The following is a 20,263-nucleotide window of genomic DNA, read 5'->3' on the forward strand; positions in this document are numbered from 1 at the left end:
ATTAAAAAAAGGAACCATAATATATGCATGCATAGTATAAACCAGTTTTACACTATGAGCTGATGCCTTCAGAGGTTGCAGAAATACTTCAGCTATGTCCATTGCTAAGAAATCCACAATCTCATTATACATATACAAATATTTGTTGTGATATGTCCCAAAGTCTCCAACCCCCATTACTAAAAGGCACTTCCATTCAAGCAGCGAAATGAAGAACTAGGGCAGAGGTCACCAGGAAAAGTTGCTAAGAGGACAGCATTTTTGTGAGTAGTCTTTGCAGGGTCCAGTTTTTAATGTAGGGGGGAAAAAAAATTAAAAATTGTGAAGCCTCACAGCTGACAAGCCATGTGTTAAAAACCAGTCAGTGTTAGAAAGCCTTAAGAGTGAAGAAGGTTGAAGTCTGCATCAGATGGTTCATTAAAAATTAGCTGTCAGACTTTAAAAAAAATTGCAGGACTTAGTTTAACCATCACATTAATTGGTCAATTAAAATATTACAACATTAGTTAAGTTGGCCTATTTTTGTTTTATCTGATGTTTTGAGGATGTTTTAAGATATTTTGCATGGATTTATTATTTTAAATACCACATTTCACATAGTTTTCCATCATTTAGTACATTGAAGGTGAATATTACAACCCCTCCTGTCCCCCATCTCTCTAACCCCTACTTCCAGCGGGCCTAATCTGGCCCGTGGGTCACTATTTGATGATCACTGAACTAGGAGTTCCTTGACCAGGTCAGAAACAAAATTCACAACATTAGTATTCAGTTATGAAGAAAAATATCTAATTTATTGAACAGTTCATAACCTTATTATACTAAGCATCTTTAATTTGTCAATGTCGAAATAAAAAGAAGAACCACTAGAACTCATGTAGCAGATCAAATAGTAGTAATCACATTATTAATTAATTAATTAATTAATCAGAAGATAGAACTTAAGGAGATGTGAGCTGGAAACAAATTTTACTCTTCCGTATGGCAACTTAGCATACTATCAAAGCAACATAATGATTAAGATGTTAAAATGTTTTGCAAACATTTTTTTAATTTCACACATAAATCTGATTAAGAATCTGTGCTGTAGCAGTTTTGTTGTTTTAAAAATGAGTTTAAAACAATGTTACAAAACCCAAATAATTACTACTACTGTAATTTCAGCAAATTAGGGCTATGCATTCAATTTTTATTTTTTTTAAATTTTTTATCAAAACGTTTTCTTTCGGCTATTCCCTTTTCAGGGGTCGCCACAGCGAGTCATCCTTCTCCATCTAACTCTTTCTTCTGGACAGTTGACCCCAAGTCCTTAAAGACCTGCACCTTTGTGACCTCTGCTTCTTGTAGTCTCACTGTTCCACTCCTCCCTCTCATTCACACACATGTATTGTCTTGCTACGGCTGACTTTCATCCTTCGTCTTTCAAGTGCATACATCCACCTCTCCAAGTTCTCTTTCACCTTTTCTCACCAGAGATCAGTGTCATCTGCAAACATCATAGTTCATGGGAATTCCTGCCTGACCTCATCTGTTAGTCTGTCATCACCAGAGCAAACAAAAAGGGGCTCAGAGCCGATTCTTGATGCACTCCCACCTCCACATTGAAGCGATCTGTCACTCATACAGCACACCTCACCACTGTCCAGCCGTCCTCACACGTCCTGTATCAATCTAATCTCTGCCACTCCAGGTTTCCTCATACAACACCACAGCTCCTCCCTAGGCATCCTGTCATATGCTTTTTTCTAAATCCACATAAACACAGTGAAGGTCTTTCTGACCCTCTCTGTACTTATCCATCAACATCCTCAAAGCAAAGATGGCATCTGTGATACTCTTTCTTGGCATAAAACCATACTGCTGCTCACAAATAGACACCTCTTGTCTATGACAAACTCAAAATAAATGGCATTTTGCGGGAATCAAGTAATGTAAATTCTGAATATTATTTTCTTACAGATTATGGCATAAAATGACTCGCATTCTTGTTAATTCTTGTGAAAAAGTATGATTGCATTTTTATTTCACTTGACTACAAACACAAGTATGTGGAAATGAGACAAGTTTTTATATCAGCAATTCACGGTTTGTTTTGAAGCATCAAAAAAAGTCATTGTGGAAAAAAAAAACCCACACTAATAACATGAATTACTAATAAAGCTTTCCTGTAATAAAAGCTTATTAACCTCAGCAGCTGAAGTGAATAAATGCCTCACACTTCATTTAAGGAAATGTAATAACAGGCTGGCTTGCCGATGTCTCTTTAAGTGGCTGGTTCTAGCAGTTTTCTGGGCCCCATCAGGCTTCTGTTTAAAAAAGGACAGGCTGATTAGTTCAGGTTGTGGTGCCAGGTGGAGTTGCTTAGTGCAGCTGCTGAACATTGTCTAATGTGCCCCACCTCTCATCTTGCAGCTGAGCAACACCACACTTCATCACAACATCTTGCTTATGAGCACTATTAATTTTTGTAACTGGATAATTCCAGATGTCAATTAGCAGCCACAGCATTTTAGTGGATAGAAGTCAGACATGCAATCTAACTTTGTCTGTATCCTCAGAAGAGAAGAAAATGACATCTAGTCATGTCTTTTGATTTATTTATTTAGTTAGTTTTCATCAACTAGAACAGCTTTAACAAAGGGATCAATTAATATTGATAAAACTAATTGTCTGTTAGTTTAATTTGGCAATGCTGACACTATTTTCTTACCATGTCAGAAAGAAACCAATTACACAATGTAAATTTTCTCAAAATAAGGCTCAACTTTAAAAGAAAATAAACAAACAAACAAAAAAACCCAACAGTAATTGCTTTATTGGTTGATTGATGGAAATAATTCTCTGTGACCATCCACAGTAAGGTATTATAAGTCAAACTTACAAAACCATTTGCTACTCCGTGTAGCTTATAGGCCCCACAGAGGAACTGCTGTTGGTTTGGAGTGTTTACTGTTCTAATGACCGGGGAAGTTTGCTCCTGATAAGGAAAATCATTCAAAGGTCCACTAGTCTAACACTTCACTAGCCTCTTCTGTCAAGTCATTTCAGCTTGACATGACAGCATGCCTAAAGATTGCCTCAAACCTTTTAAACTGTGGTCAGCAGAGGTCTAAAAGAAACAAAGGCAAAGAAAACATTTCAAAATATATTCATCCTTCTAAATGTTTTCTCTTCCTGCATTTCTTTTTTAAACTTGTTTTATTAAATAACCATGAGCAAATGTGTAATATGCAGACAAAAAAATCCTATGACATGGGTTCAAAGCTCCATTTCTTTTTTCTGCTGCTTGCATCTCCAACTTCCGTAATCTGTTGTAAAACCATGTAATTATAAGAAATCTTGCTTCACAAATTACATTTTCTAAAGCCTATAATATGAGCCAGTAAAAGTTGTAGCAGCCTAGTTTTTTTTTCTAAGAAAACCTGAGCTAAAGCATTCTAAAAGGATATTATTGTCTAATCCTAATTTCATCCCCAACATCTGATTTCTAAACCTTTTAAACTTGACACTCTAAATCTTTAGTTCTTTAGTTTTTAGGTTTATTAGGATTTTAAATTGTAAGGAAAAGTAAATGCTACAGTAGCTTATAGAAGCACAGATCAAGTTAATTCATAACTTTTTTTTACCTTTTAACCTAATCTTTTTTTATTTCAATAAAAAATACATGATGTACAACTACCCAAAAACTGAACAGCCATGGACAAAATATTTTGTGACTGATGATGCAACAACAACAACAAACGAACAATAAATATCATCCCTCAGTCCACAGGAGAGGACCTCTGAGCAGGATCCCTCACGGGTCAGTGTGTGAAATGTCTAAAGAAAATGAGGGGGAAAAAAGTGTTCCCTGGATAGGCAGTGGATATGTGTGGTGATAATGCACAATTCCACATTTAAGACAAACTAATCATAGCATATCAGCTCAAACACGTCATACCAATTGTCAAACATAATTAAGAACCCCATAATAAGGGCTTGATTTGCAGAGTTGAGTGGTGAAAAATAAAGTGAACACAGTGAAATGGTATATGTAAAGGCAGGTGAGAAAAAGAGGGAGCTGTATGCTTTTCTACACTTTTCTTTCTGCTAATATAATTTTAAAGGCTTTTTATTTATTTTATTGATTTTCTACAAACATATGATTCTCTGGTTCTGGTTACCTGAAAACTAAACTCCTGGGAAAACTCCAAATACATTATTAGTTGAACATCAGGGACTCTCCAGCACTTGTCTTCCATCCCTATATTAAAACTTGATATCAGCATCATCAACATTATTATGTAACAAGAGACAGCTAAAATATTAGTAAAAAAATGGTAATGGTAATCTCCTTTGCTGTTGCCATTTTGTGCAAAGCAGTTGGCATTTTGTGAGCAATGGTTAGTTTTTTTTGTGTTTTTGTTGTTTTTTCACTGTTTTAGGGTGTGAGATGATTACCACTTTGCACCTTTTCAGTCATCATGTGAATGTATCATAGCTTCTTTCTGTACCCACATAAGTATAAATACATGGTGACCAAAGCTCCAGAAGTGTGATTTGGCAGAAGTACAAATTGACACAAAGCCTTAAAAAGACTATTTTCAAGAGGAGAATGGGATGTAAGATTTCAAAAGGAAAAACATGGTCTAATATCACCAGTAATACTACCAGTTAGTGTTTCACTGCATTTTTTTTAATCATACTGTGGCATTACTGGGCTGCGGGCTAGAGTGGAGGTTTGTACTATTGCCTCACAGCATGATGATTGCAAGTTTAAATCTTGGCTCAGGCTTTTCTGTGAGGATACAATACACATTGTCCCCTTGGGGAAATTTGTCTTGATCTCAGTATGCTTGCATGTTCTCCTCATATGTGTGTGGCTTTCCTTTAGGTTCTTCAGTTTTCAAAACATGCATGTTAGGTTAACTGTAGACTCTAAATTGATCTTTTGAGTTGTTTGTTTGTTTGTTTGTCTGGTGTGTCCCTGTGTTAGACTGCCAACCTGTCCAGAGTGCATTTCCCCCAGTCCATTGACTACATCATTAGGCTCCACCCCACTTATGACCCTGAACAGAATTAAAATGGTCAGTGTGGCAATAGGTGTGGTGTCAGTGAGCCTGTATATTGTTGTTACTGATTACTAAAAGATTCCTTTGATTCATGGTAGTTTTTCATTCAGGTGCAGCTGATTTTGGCTGTCATGTAGATGTTACCGGTTCCTGGAATAGACTACCAGGTGATTTCTGGAGAATTTTCAGACAATTTAGTCTTGTCTCAAAGTCTCACCTTGTCAAAAAAAAAAAACAAAACACTAAACTGCTCTTCCCTTGTTTTTTTTTAGTGCTTGGAAAGTATTAAAATTGACACATTTCTAAAAGCTTTTCAGGCTCAAGCACTTGGAGCAGCTGCACAAAACCGCGAAGCTCATTGAAAAGAAGATACCTGATGCCATGCTTTCCATCCATTCATTTTCTTTACTTGCATTCCGGGTCACAGGAAGCTGGTGCCTATTTCCGCCAGTCGTTGTGTGTGAAAAGAAAAACAAACAAACAACAACAAAAAAAAATCTGGAGGAATAGTTGTCAAATCTGATTTTTAGGATTGCAAAGCAGCAATGTAGACACAAATAATTCTTACTTGCTCAATGGGCTTTTTGTACCGTTTGCTAAGTTTATGTGAACCCAAACTCAGTGGGGGGGGGAAAATGCCTAAAGGTAAATTTGTTCACATGTTCAAAAAATCATCAATATCTTTGATAAAACCTGAGGTGGCAACTTTGGTAATGCAGTGTGATTTTACAATAATGCCTCTTGGAGTATTGCACTCTCTTGATTTGAAGTTGTTCCATGCTTTACCTGCTTGAACTTTAAGTTGTTTTCATGTTTATTAAGCATCACTGTTTCTCTTTCTTATACGAAAACATATTTAGTCAATATTGCTTTGAGTAACTTGAATCTGTAAACGTGTTCAACATTTCACTACTGAATGCTAGTTCCACTCATGGTCCTCTTAGTGTTTTGCTGTGTCCACAGTGTCATAATCTGCTTTACAGAACTCCACACCATTTTATCAGGAAAAAAAAATATTTAAAGCACATCTGTCTTTTTTCCAGGTTGTATATTCATCTAAATAAGTTATATAGCAATTCTTAGTCAACTGTGTTGTTTTTCCTCCATGTTTCCTCAGCTTCTTGGTGACACCTGCTGTGTCCTTTCAGAAGAAACCAATCAGCTACAGCCTCGTCATCAATCCCAGCAGTCTCTTCTCCATTTCAGGAGAGACAGGTGAAATCAGCCTGACCCACTCTATCGATTACGAGAGTGACCAACATCGATACTTGCTAATGGTGCGAGCCAGCGAGGGCCAGGACAGCATGAGCAGTGTAGCAGAGGTTTGTGTTATGTGATTTCCAAGTCACGTTCTGCCTGTCAAATGCAACAACTTGGTCTTTGCATTCGAGAACTGGTTGGATTATGATGTACTTTGGAGATATTCCCACAAGGCCTGAAAATCTCAGATTATTGTGAACAAGCTTTTAGGTGCATGAATGCTGTTAAATTTAAACGTATTGATTCCCCGTAACTGCATATGTCTTAGTTGCTGTAAATGTTGGTGTTAAAATCATTGATTCCTGGCTTTCTCAGTGACTTCCTGTGAAATTTTTACTTGATGGGAGACCTTAGAGTAAAAGGGTTACACAGAAATCTAAATTAATACTTGGTGTTTTTAGCATCCCTTTTTGTTTTGTGAAGAACTGGATGCAGAAGGTAGTGACGAAAGTGTTTCTTTGTTTCATCAATTTTTTTTTTTTTATGCAAATCTGACTTAATTCACATTTTATTTATTTAAAATTTATTTTTAGAGTACCGGTACATGCATTTTCCTGTATATTAAAAACATAATATAATAATTTAAAAAAAAATGCATTAGCAAAGTGCCTTTTTTTGTTAAAGCTGTATTGTAAAATCAATTTAAAAAAAAAAAAAACATTTTTATTGACTTTTAAACCTTCCTCAGATTTTTCTCCAGCATCCAATCTTTAACATATTAAAAAATAATGCTGACGACATTCAAAGTTTGTCATTTATAATAAATGCTGCACTGTGTTTAAAAATGTTGATGGAAGTATTGGCATGATATTTTAGAAATGAACCTTTTTGGTATATTCTCATAATTTCATGTCAACCATACTGCCATTTTATTAAAAACAAGAAGAAAAAAAAACACTGGTAGACCTACTTATTGGATAAAATAGCTCATAGTACTTCTGTCTTTTTAAATTTTCTGCTGCATGTCAATACACATCAGATTCCTCAGTGAGCAAATGTGAAATCCAGGTGTCAGACCATCCTATACACATTTTAGATATTCTCCCTCATACGATCCAACCATATATGACAGTTTTTCTTTTTTCATTTTTTTTTGTACTTTCGAAAGTTTCCATTGTTTTTTTGTCTCAGAATGTAAACTCTAAAATCCTTTTTGTTAATCTTGCACTGTTTTAGGTGTATTGTAGCAGAATCGATGAGTTATTACTTCTCGGTGGTGGTAGGTCGCAGAACTCATGACTTATCAGCAGCCAGTGAAGGGTGTAGAGTTAATGTGATGTGTAACAGGCAGCTTCAGGGGGAGCAGGAGCTTTCTGAGCTCCTTTTGAAATGCAGCCTAATAGTTTTGCCTGTTTCATTTATCATGTATAAATGTATTTCCATTGACTCCATGGAAAAACAGAATAAAGTGTGTTTATTGATTTTAATAAGGAATATATAGGAATATAATAAGAAATATATTTTAAGTTTTAAATCTAGGATGATTTAGTAGATTTATAAATATAGTTGGCAACCCTAGATGAAAAGCACTAAAGCATTACATTGTTAAAAGCAGTGGTTTGTTTCCATTTCACTTTAGGATGGCTATATTAAGCACACACAAAAAACATGAATAAATAATTATTTCCATTAGTTAACTTTGCACTTGTGCAAAACAGCTTCACAGAAAAACTACCACACAGCAGCAGGTGATAGCTCTGCTATTCACTGCGCAGCTCCTTGATGCTAATATTCTTAACTTCAAGCCTACTTGTTTGAACATATTAGCTCAGCCTAACATTTACAGGTGCAGCATTTCTTGTATTTTTTCCAGAGTTCAGCTCTCTCCCACAGGGCCCGGGAAGCAGGGGCACTGGCACTTTTAAGCACTTACCTACATGTCCTCTTACCGCTGTCTTTCAGCATTTGAGTCAGATTAAATTGTGCTGTTGTGAGTGCTCTGATTGAATAAGGAACTGCTATCATTAACCCTTTCTGAGGTGCACTTCAGCTGACCCCTCCATTAGACTGTATAATTTATTGGGTATTTGATCATTTTGGGTCAAATGTGACTCGAGGCAGTCAGTTAATGACCAAAGGCATAAGCATTAGATGCTCCTTTAGTTCTCTTAAGTTTTTTTTTTTTTTATCAATTAAAATTCAAAGCAGCATATTGTAAAGTGGCCAATACTTGATTTCATCCAAATTAAACAAAACCACTCGAAATGTCAAACTTTAGCATCAAGAGAACGGGTTTTGATATCTACACAGCTCACAAACATCTTACAGTATTGTATTCATTGGTATAAGTCTCCAAATTGTGAAAGAAACGGTTTATATTTTTATCATTCCATATAACAATATGGCATGTCTTTTTTTTATTTTCCTCATCTCAAATTTAACATTCAGTTAATTTCTAATTTAAGTTGTCAGCCAAAAGTTAGTTGTAGTCCTCTGGTCACTGATCTTTCAGGGAAAACTGCATTGCCTGGGAGTAGTGATTTGTTCTAGCTTTAGATTTTATATTTAATGTGTAAATATGCTGTATCTTGCACTGAAGCTTAAAAAATAACCACACATGTCCACTTCAAAAGTGTACATCTTGTTGTTAGTGAAACCCTAACAGATTTGTCTGACTGCGAATGACAGCGGTGGGACTCCCTATGACTTCCTCATGTTGTCAGGATGTAAAGCAGAACAGAGGCTGAGTGCTGCAGGCGATGAGGCATCTGGTCTGGTTTCCATCATTACTTTGGCCTCAGGCTAAAATGTGTCCTGCTGAACTGATCTGTCCTCAGCTGCTCCACTCTGGGACTCTGTGGTCTACAGAGACCCAGAAGCCTGTCTGGAGATAAAGTGAGAGATGGCAAAATCAGTAATATAGGGAAGGCTAGCTGAATTCAGTGGTGAGAAATGTCAAGACAATGGAGGAGAAAATAATTTCAAGTCACGTGTTTGTGTTCTTGTGTTTTTCTGTCCCTCGTCTAGTTTGTCAGCACCAATTTACATCATTTTAGTTTTGGATTTAGTCTATTCTCCCAGTATGTCATGTGATTAGTTTAAAAAAACAAAAAAAACAAAAGTACTTGTCCAAGGAAAAGAGTTCAGGTTTTACTTGGGAAAAGATTCACAAAGTTACACTTACAAATGAACAATTTAGTGTAAAAATGTACAATTAACAATTTATACTCACATTGCCTGATTTGTATTTGTGATTTGGTGAGCAAATATTTACTCAAGGTTTCCCCCTCCCCCCTTTTTGTGTGTAAAAATCACAGCTTAGTTGGTAATCACTGAAACCCAGAAATTAATCACTCGGAACTCATTAAAAAAGTTTATTTTATCTTAGCCAGCAATAGTCTGTTCGTTCTATTTGTGTATTGAATATATGCTCAAAAGTTAATATTATTTTTCTAGTTATATTTTTAGCTTTCAACACTTATGTTTAAATGAATAAAAAATGGGCAGAACATTGATGGTCTTTGCAGGGTTGTGTTTGGCAACGTCTTTGAGCATGTATTAAGACTTCAATTTGATCCCCATTACAAGTGATATAGCAAAGTTGTGGTGGTTTATCATTGTGGTGGCAGTGTATTGGGGTTCTGGGTGGAGCATGGTTTAAGTGCATCCATAATGTGGGCCTGCACTCACTGGTGTGGCTTAGTTGTTGTGAATTTACAGCAAGACTGGCCAGAATGGCCTAATTCCAACTGTGATGGTTATATATCCAACCTAGCACAGACAGGATACTTCTAGCTGCATCCTGACACGGTTCAAGAGAGTTGTGTCAGAGCCAGAGCATAGAGCACAGACAGGGTATAGGATAACTTCTCTGGGACACAAGAAAAGCTACTGTACATATTTAGTGAGTATTAAGTGGTTTCACAGTTGCCTTCACACTGAAGAAAGTCTTACGAATTTGCTGCGATCCAGCCACGTTCTGCCAGGTCTGGTAGGTCATGCAGAGTTTAGAGAGGTAATTTTTCAGTTTGATGGGGGCCTTAGTAAGAGTATTTAACCTTTACTGGGCACAAACTACTGGGAACAGTAAGTTGTGGTGACAATTATTTAGACATGTACAGGCATCTGATCAATGAGAAAAGTATTTCCTTGTATTTTTCATGTGACCCTTTTTTAAATGATCATGCAAACTTAGGTTTTTGGATATCATTTGTTTACTTTAAAAACTTGTCACTCCCAGCAACCAGACAAATAAATGTAGTTTTCATGAGTTTTAACTTTACATTTTTAGTTACAAACTTAAACTCATACACATACATGTATATCTACTTTTTGACAACCAATCTCACCTTTTAGTTGGTTCAGATCCAACTAATTTATCTGTACAGAACTTGAGCAACAATGAGACTACTTCAGTTTGTATTACTGTACTTTATTACCCAATAATGTAATCTACTTTAAAATAAATCTGTTGCTCAGTGTCAGAGTAGTGAACAGAGGCAGTATAGTTGTGTGCACTGAACTCACTGAGCATGACTTTAATTTGCAGGTAGTTTCCAAGTTTCTCATTCCAAGAGCGATGGCTCATCGGCACCATTAGTTACCTAACCAGCCCGAGACCTGCCTGCAGCATCTCAACTGTGTGCTGTGCACACATTTCACTATATGTGTGTTTGAGCTCATCTTGCTTTATTACACTTGACTTCTTCTCACTTCTCGTGTAATCTTGCTTTTCCTCTTCCTTGTACATACACAGACCGTGCCTTTATAAATCTTGCTGACCTATTACTGCTTCCTTGTAAAACGGAGGAAATTTTCACATCTTTCAACAAATTAGAACTAAACTTTTCCTTTCAGTTTAATGAAAATGTTCCTGCAAAATGTGAAGGCTAAAAATGTTTGATTTAATTACCAACCTTTCATTTTACACTGATGTCAAAACCGTTCACACAGAAACCAAATGTCACAGTCTAACTTTACCAGGTGTGCTATCATTAATTCAGTGGAAGACAGGATTTAAAAATTATTAAACAATAAAAATCTGCCTTTGCTGCCATATTTTCACATATACAGCAGTTAACCATAACATTATGACCACCAACTTGATGTTATGTCCTCCTCATACCAGTGGCAAAGCTTTGGCATGAACAAAACAAGGACCTGAAAGTGTATCAATAGTACTTCTCTCTGCCCAGGATTAATTCATTTACTCATTCATGCATGTTTAGTTATTTCATGGACACTACATGAAAAAAAACCTACATATTTACCAAAACAACTGTTTATTCATTATAGGATAATATGACCATTGGATAATTTTAGGCCCTAGTAGTATTTGTAGTAATGTTTTATTTATTTATTTTTTATAATTTTATGTATTTATTCTAAAATGTGTTGTATGATGTAGCCGCATTTTTATGGTGTTGCATTTGAAGAAAACTTAAGAGGAAAGATTTCTAAAGATGGCTATAAGTAACAAACAGAATTAGATGTTTTCTTACAGCTGTCCACACATTAAAGGACCTCTTCACGAAAACTTATTTTAAGAAATGTCTACATTTTGTTTAAATAGTTACTAAAGTCATGACTTTCAAGGGTTTAAAATTATGTGTTTGTTTGGGATAAATTTGTGGGTTGTCAATTCTGCGTTCCTAGATTTACAACACTGATTCAGAGCAACACGTAACCATAGTGACGCGGTCCTACCTACATGGTGCATTAGGCAGAGTGAAGGGACAGATGAGCTTCTGAGTCGCAAATAAGATTAAACTACAATAACGTGGATTTATAACTTTGATGCTGTTCTTATCTCAGTGTCTGCTTCTTATGCCATATGTTATACGTTATCAAATACTTTTTTTTTGACTGCATGACAGAGACTTTGATTAAACAAAAACAGGTTTGCAAGAATAGCAATGCTCTTCTAACAGAAAGAGTAAATGTGCATTTGCTTCAGGAGTTTGTAATTTGAATTGAACTCCACACAAATATTAATCCATATTAATTTAGATTTGTTACTGTTATATGACAGCAAAGTGAATCAGAAATTGTCAGTACTCCTGGCACTAATCTATTCTAAGGTAAATGGTGGTGTTAGGGCAGTGGTCTTCCTGGTACTGGGTGGTTCAGGGGCATGCCAATAGCTCGCTGCAGGGTGGATGGCATGGATGAGTTAAACTGGGTCATAACATTCTTGCACTGAGACAGTTTTTATGAGCTGGTAGCTCTGCTAGGTGTCGATTTGAGGGCAGTTCTAGATGGGTTTAAACCCACCCTGGGCAAGTTTGACCCTGCCAGCCAGAACTGGGACCCATTACTGGTTGATGCCCTCAGTTTTGCCTTGCCCGCTCCCTGGATGTGCTCCCTCCATTCAGCAGCATAGAGGCTTTTTAAATTTAATGGGAAATGAAAAGCAAAACTTATTTCATAATGAAACCCTTCTGAGTTTGTTTCAGTAGTTTAGACCATTCACTCTGACCATAGTTTTTATTTATTTTGCTGACAGTTTATGTATAAATTCGAACTCCTGTATCATATCATGTCAACATGTTAGTGACTTTATAATGTAATTGCTTGTATGTGTGTTTGTGTGTCTGTATTTCTGCCATGATAGCAAAATATTTCATTAAGCAGTGAATGAATTTCACTAAAATTCTCAGAAAATAAACATTTAATTTACATTTAGATTGGTAGATAGATACTGTATTGGTTCTTTGCAGGAAATTACATTTACTGTTTACCCTTTAGAGTCATCTCAGTTCAAGATGGCAGCCACAGTTAATCAAACTTAGCAAACACACCCACACACACACACACACACACAAACAATTATAACTCAGCCAGTATTACAAGTATTCGGCTACAATTCAGTGAGGTAGTGGACGAGAGTCATCCCTAACACATGGAACTGATTGCCCAAGACTTTGACCACTTGGCAGTTTACAAGATTTGACCTAAAAAATGTTAAAACTCCACAATTTTTCATAGTATTATTAATGTAAAACCTTGGTGTAAAAATCTGAGGAGAATATGCAGTCATTGTAAAGATTGCTAGACTTCTATTATAGTTTGTATATTGTTTGCATGTTTATGTTTCTAAGTCGTTGTGTTTTTTGCAAAAAAAAAAAAAGGAAACTGGACAAAAACCAACCTCAATTAAGACTATGCAAAACCCAGCAGTAAAGCAGCAGTGTTGGATAAAACCACTGCTGATGTTTTAATTTCTTTGTACTTTACATGTAAAATGACTGACTTTGATTATATCTGTGATGAGTAAAAAAAAAAAAAAATTTTTGTAGGTCAGCTACTCAGATTGTTGCAAAAATACTATTAAATTAATTCATGATATAACCATATGCTGTATGGTAAAAAAAAAAAAAATATATATATATATATATATATATATATATATATATTAAACCTTAGATTGGCAGGCTTGTGGTTAGCTAAATGTGCCTTTACCACTGACATAGCAGGACTAACAGAAACAGAAAGCCAAACAAGTCAGTTGAGAAGCACTGTGTGATATTTAAAGGAGCACTTTTGGCAACTCTCCTCAGCTGACAGAGTCTACACTTTGTCTCCAAAGTCACTTGATGCTTTTAAAGAAACATTTACTGACAAAATCTGAAAGATGGTCGCAGTGTGAGAAACTGTAGATTTGTTGGATCATATTTTGCTTGCAGCTCCAGAGAGTGGGTACAGAATGACAGAAAGAATACAAACACTGACACAGAAGAAACATCTATAAATAATAAAGTCTATATAACACCCTGCTTTATCACCAACATAAATTATGTCAACTAGACAGTGTTTCTTTAGTTAATAGTTTGATACAGTGACATAGTTTTAAGTACACATAGATGGGAATAAATTTATATTTGGATAATTTGGGTATTATAAAAACAAGCATGTCTGTTTACCTTCCTGTCCTTTCCACTGCCCACACAAGCACACACAGATAAAGACTGGCAGTCACTAGTACACACACACAGTCACCTCTGGGAGTTGACATGGTCAGAATTTATTTCCTTGTCCGTTGCTTCGAAGCTGATCTTTACTGAGGGATTAACTGATATTACAGAATTTAATTTTACCTACCCAATCCTAATACCAGTGGTATTTATAAACTACTTGTGTGTGCAATGTTTGTGCGTGTGTACCACTGTGTTTTATGAAAGAAGAAAAGTGTTGTTTGCGGTCAGATCAGCTTGCTACCATCCCATGTCTACATTTATTGCTCCAGCATTCTCCATGCAAGCTGTCAACAGCTGGTGGAAGAGGCTTTGCTGGGCTTCTGCTCCCTAATGAACAGAGCAGCATTACTGTGCCTCAGCAAAACACACAATGTTGTGTCCATACCATAAAAAGTCATCTTTGTATGTGACTCCTTTGTTAGCTCAGGGCTTCTGACTAACTACCAGACTGCATTCTCTGTTGACCTCCTGGAGTACAAACTCTGGAGCAACTTTCTCTATAAGGAAGGGAAAATAAACCACAGGGATCAGGGTCAAGCCTTTGGATGAGGATGGGATGAAGCTCCCTTTTTGGTTATGGATAGGGTTAATTTGGGTTACTTCCAGTTGAAAACCACTCTGGATGCAAAGAAAACCAATTTTGAACAGCGCCTGCAGGAGTAATCCCAGATTTAAAAACATCACAACACTGTACCAGGGTGACTTTAATCTGCAGTATTCCCATGTGGGATTGCTTCTGCAGGTCTTGAGGATTCACTAGCAGAGTGTTACTACCACATGTATGAAAAATGTAAAAACTCCACAATCATTTTTACTCCATTGGAACTTTTTCTCAAAGAGTTTGACATAAAATTATTCTTTTTTTATGTGTATTGTTTTCTGTAGAGTGCATTCTATAAAAAGAAATGGTAATATTCACACAGTGCCAATCACATTTTGCCTATTATATATAACTGAAGTTTTGCACTTCATTAAAAAAATGTTTGTAAATGTGTCATTTTTTTTTTCTTTGCTTCCTTGCTAGGTACGAGTTGTGATTGTTGATGAAAATGACTGCGTTCCAGAGTTCCTCCAGTCGATTTACAGTAAGGATGGTGTACCAGAGATGGTTACAACAGCAACCTCCTTGTTGCAAGGTGAGACATAGAGAAAAATCTAAAAAATGGGTTTTGTCGCACTCACAATCCACATACATTCCTGATTGCATTTCTTGCTTCAGTCCTCTCGGCATCGGCTCAGTTTCTCTTTCTCCACATCATATCAACTTGGATGAAAATATTCTCTCACTTTTAGCTGTTTTTGTTTATGTTGATTTTAGGGAAATATTTCAAATAGTTTGCAGTGGAGGTCTGCGGAACATTATGCACAAATATCTTACCTGTTATAGAAAGCTCTTTCAATGACCTCAGTCAGGAGAATAGTTTAATTCTGACTGATCTAACCAGATTATGGTTGGTTCAAATGCAGTGAAGTCCAAGCAGATTGCTTTAGATTACTTCAGCCTCTAAAGTTTGTAGCCATTTATTCGAATAAAATTTATAAACCTTTACATCACATGAAATTCCCCCCATACATTGGTTGGTTACATGGGATTATGAGGTAAGTTGCAAGTGCAACAAGTGAAAGCAATAGCTTGCTGTAGCACTTCTGATTTTTTGTGTTTTTATTGTGATATTTTTGCAGAAATACTGTGTAATGCAACACACATTGCAGTGTAAAGGTTTAAATATCAGCCTTGACATAAATCACTGTGAAACTTTGAGGATTGGACTTGTTTTAAGACAGCAAAATACAGTGGGGAAAGTGGTCCAATCAAACAGCCCAATTATCCCATCAACAAAGTTAGTCGAATGACTTCCAAAGCTAATTTTGCCATCTCTATGCTATCTTGCAACTTACAAATAAAAGTATGTTGTTAGTTTGTAGCTGTGTGACTGAGAAAGGGAATGACTGGATGAGCTGGTAATATGTATGATGTGGGAGGCACAGCGGGCTCTTAGCTTCCTGCTATCAACAGGTGCACTAAAGGAGGTGAGAAATTCCCTCCTCCTGTGCTGCTGTGTGTGCTCACACATGTGCAGACAAAGTTAGGGCTTCTCCAAATGCCTGTGAAAGGGAGGGGGAGCAAAACAAGAACTAAATCCTGTTAAAATATTTAAAGAACCCCCACTATGTCTCACTGTGCATATGATTGTTAAAAATACCAACTGTTTTCTCATTAAAATTAAAATAAAATCTGATAAAGTATTTTAAGATTTGTGCTACAATTAATGCATTTAATCCACTTCTAGACTACGAAGTTCAACCCACTAAAACCGGAAAAGATAAAAGAAATCTCTCAAATGTGTCAAAAAGCAAAGTACTGGAAAAAATAAATAGCATGCAGAAATAGGCATTCATTATGGTTTTGCTAAATCGTGCAATTCCATAATCAGTTCTATCCAGAGTGGTCAAATATATACTGGCAAGTTTGGAGGGTGGAATATAAGAGAACAAAGCAAAATGCAGTGCCAGGCGAACCAATTATTCTGCTTCCTATAGAGATCTGAGCATCCAACAGTTTCTCTCCACAGCACAAAGTTCAGATAGGCCAGAAAGTCATGTGTAATGTTGCCAAAAATGGAACTGATCGGTTGAAACATTGTTTTGGTTTTTCTTGTCATGCCACAGAGCTGTCTTGCCAGAACATGGACAAAAAAACATCTGGGACTTACCCTGAGGTCTGGACTACAGAGTAGAATTAGTGGCTAAGTGAAGTAACTTTAAATTCAGTTCAGTTGCTTCACTTTTTACCTGCGTCTGTTTCTACAGCAGCTTGTACTGGAAACCTCTTCTGCTGTTTCTGGAGGAAAAATCAAAAGTCAGCACACCACCTCTCATCCAATCAACGTCCTAAAAAAATACAAATAACTCTAAAAAGCCATTGGTGTGTAACAGTGGGAATTTCATTTTTGCTCTCTCTATGAGTTTCACTTTTATGGTTGACTTTGAGAAATGTCTTCATGTGAGAGCAGAACCAAATGTTTCTGTTTCATAGAACAGATGATCACTCTAAAGCAGGGGTGTCAAAGCCAATGACGCAAGGGGGCCAAAATTAAATATTTGGTCCTAGCCAAGGGCCAATCACGATCCATATTTATTAAAAATTACATAAATTAACCTTAGTTTTATATGTATTATGTCAAATCATTCATATAGAAATATCAATTACCTTTTCTCAGTTACAGATTATACAGAATTTAGATCAAACTTCAAAAAGCACATCATTAGCAGCCATTTCTTACACCTCACTCAGCTTTTAAATGAATTTTTTAACATTAAAACAGATTTTTTTTAAAAGTCATCAACAAAAACCTGATCATACAGAAATTAAAACTATATATTGTTGGCCTCTAAGTCACTGTCAGGAGAAAACTTCACTAATTTCCGTTTTTTTAAGCAAAATAAGAATTTGAAACTCGATCTGTCCCAGACTAGAGGGCCGGACCTGATGACATCTAAACGTTATCTTGGGGGCCGGATGAAATGTTACAGAGGGCCGGATCTGGCCCGCGGGCCTTGAGTTTGACACGTGTGCTCTAAAGTCTTGAGAACTCTTTGTAGATCAAGACTTTTTTAAAAAAAGAAAAACCTCTAAACTATAAAAGATTTCCTGCTGTTTAATAAAAAGATTAGAGCATCTGTGAGCAGAGAGCATCATATTCACCACACTGCTGCATTCATGTTAATTTCCACAGTGATCTTATAAAATGGTTAAAAGACTGATCAAATTATGGCTTCACTAAAACTTTTTTATGCAATTATAGACAAGTTGATAAAACATTAACTTATTTAAAATAGTCTCTTTCACTGGACTAGACTGTTTTTACCTTTGTTCCTCATTTAGTGCAGAGTTTTAAAAACAATAAACACCAGAAACCTTCATGTCTCAGTAAACGTCTACACCTGTGGCACATTAGTTTTATTTTAATGTAATTAATTAATGTATTTTATTTTAAATGTGTGTGCTTTTTATGTAGCAGAGATAATTACAATTGTAATGATACTTAATTGTGTTGTGTGATTCTGGATTGTCGAGGTTAGTTGAACTGGATCTTTTAAAAAAACCTGAGATGAATTAAACCTGCTTCGTATTATAAGGCACTGGGGTGACACTGTAAATTCTTTGAGCTCTTGGTTGTTGTTTTTTTATTATTATTATTTCAAGTAGGTGGCAAACATCAAAGTACATATTATGTGGGTACCAGGAAGCGGAACCTCGTTTTTGTAACAAACGGATCAGTGTTGGTCACTTCTTTTGTCCATAGTTTTAATGTTGTGGCTGATTAGTGTCCTTCCACTCCACTACCCTCTCATGCTGCGATGCAGCACAGCAGTTCTGACGCAAGATTGCAAAAAGGGTTCTCTGCTAAATAAATGCTCTAATAATGCTCTGAAGAGTGGAGATCTGTACTTAGTAAATTAAATATTGACTCATGTGACATGTGCTTGGCTGCTGCATGTGATTAGACTCTGAACAGACACTAGTATAACTGTTCATTTTGTACCAATCATCCTCGGATGAGAGGTAGTTCATCACTTTCCAGTACCAAAGATATTTCAGCTGCAGTTCAAAAAAACTGTCAGTCTTTGGAACAAGCTCTGCAGTGCAGGATAACACACACAAATTCACTTTGTCCAACCTGTAAAGCTGACTTAAATTTATATAACTGAAACTATAACAACCATAGTAAAGGAAAAAATGTTAAAATGGCAATTTTTTTGATTGTTATGAGTTGTGTAATACTATTGTGACTGTAAAAAGGTAGTGATTAAATATATTTGAAGTGAAGCAAAGCTTATGGTCATTTACATCAGAAACAAGAGACTTGCAGTGTTGACACATTACATATTTTAACATTTTTTGACAATTGTAGCTCATCTTTTAGGAACTGAAGGTTCTATAAATAACAGTTTGTGAATTTTCCGAATTGCTACAGGAGTTTAGTTTTGACTTTTATGTAATTATTAGATTTTTCAGTTAAGTAATCCAAGTCAGACAAATCAGATAAAGAAACGAAAAAAAAAAAAGTAAAAGATTTGTACAATGTAATTTATACATGTGCACGTGTGTGTGAGCTAATCTTCTTTCAACTCAATTGGCTGCATTAAGAATGCTTCTGTTTATCGTCCGTCCGTCCGTCCATCCATCCATCCATCCATCCATCCATCCATCCATCCATCCATCCATCGTTGGCATAAACTCGTCTAGATTCACTAGTAATTTTAAGTTATTTATTTTTAGGAACTGGTTATCCATTTTTTTTTTTTTACTGCTACATGGGCACACGTTAATTCAGTTACAGGATACTGACATTGTATTTTTGTATTTAATTGCAACTCACAGCTTGATTCATCTGCTTCTGTTGCCGAAAGACTTTACAAATAACTCATCATCAGCATTATTTACCAATTTAAAGTGCATCATTACATCTCTTTATATTTCTGTCAATGTCAATTACAGCAAAGAGACTGAGACACAACTTCTTTAAACCCTTCACAATAAGGCTCCAAACAAATACACTGTAAGCTAAGCTGATCATTTGAAGCTAATTAAAATGGATTGTAATAATCACTGTTGAAATATAAAAAAAAACCCCATAAAGGTCTTGTTGGGAACATCATCTGTTTTTTGTTTTGTTTTTGGTTTTTGTGCTGCAGTCTACATAATTGGTTCTTTAAACCTTGTGTTCTGGCCTAATTTGAGCATTTTAGGATTTTTCTCTTTAGAAAATAAAAGTTGTTATTTTTAAATAATTATTTCTGTTTTTGGCATTTTTGTATTTTTTTGAAGCAGACTTTTTTTTTGGTCATCTACTTTATCTACTCTGCTGTCTGCCAGTTTGAGATGTTCTTGTGTTGTATAGTAAAATCTACAGGTGCTGGTCATAAAATTAGAATATCATGAAAAAGTAGATTGATTTCAGTAATTCCATTTAAAAAGTGAAACTTGTATATTATATTCATACATTACATACAAACTCATATATTTCAAAT

At 35.8% G+C, this 20,263-nt stretch overlaps 1 protein-coding gene across 2 annotated transcripts in view; it reads left to right on the forward strand.

The window, feature by feature from the left end:
* The window catches only part of si:ch211-186j3.6 (neural-cadherin), a 262,973-nt gene that overhangs the window by 88,650 nt on the left and 154,060 nt on the right, over window positions 1-20,263 (forward strand). For both annotated transcript variants that reach the window (XM_017419612.3, XM_025006687.2), the window contains exons 4-5: window positions 6,169-6,373; window positions 15,252-15,363. In XM_017419612.3, the coding sequence (XP_017275101.1) occupies window positions 6,169-6,373; window positions 15,252-15,363 (317 nt within the window). The remainder of the gene's footprint in view (window positions 1-6,168; window positions 6,374-15,251; window positions 15,364-20,263) is intronic.

Source organism: Kryptolebias marmoratus, linkage group LG15, assembly GCF_001649575.2.
Source record: "Kryptolebias marmoratus isolate JLee-2015 linkage group LG15, ASM164957v2, whole genome shotgun sequence".
Taxonomy (NCBI): domain Eukaryota; kingdom Metazoa; phylum Chordata; class Actinopteri; order Cyprinodontiformes; family Rivulidae; genus Kryptolebias; species Kryptolebias marmoratus.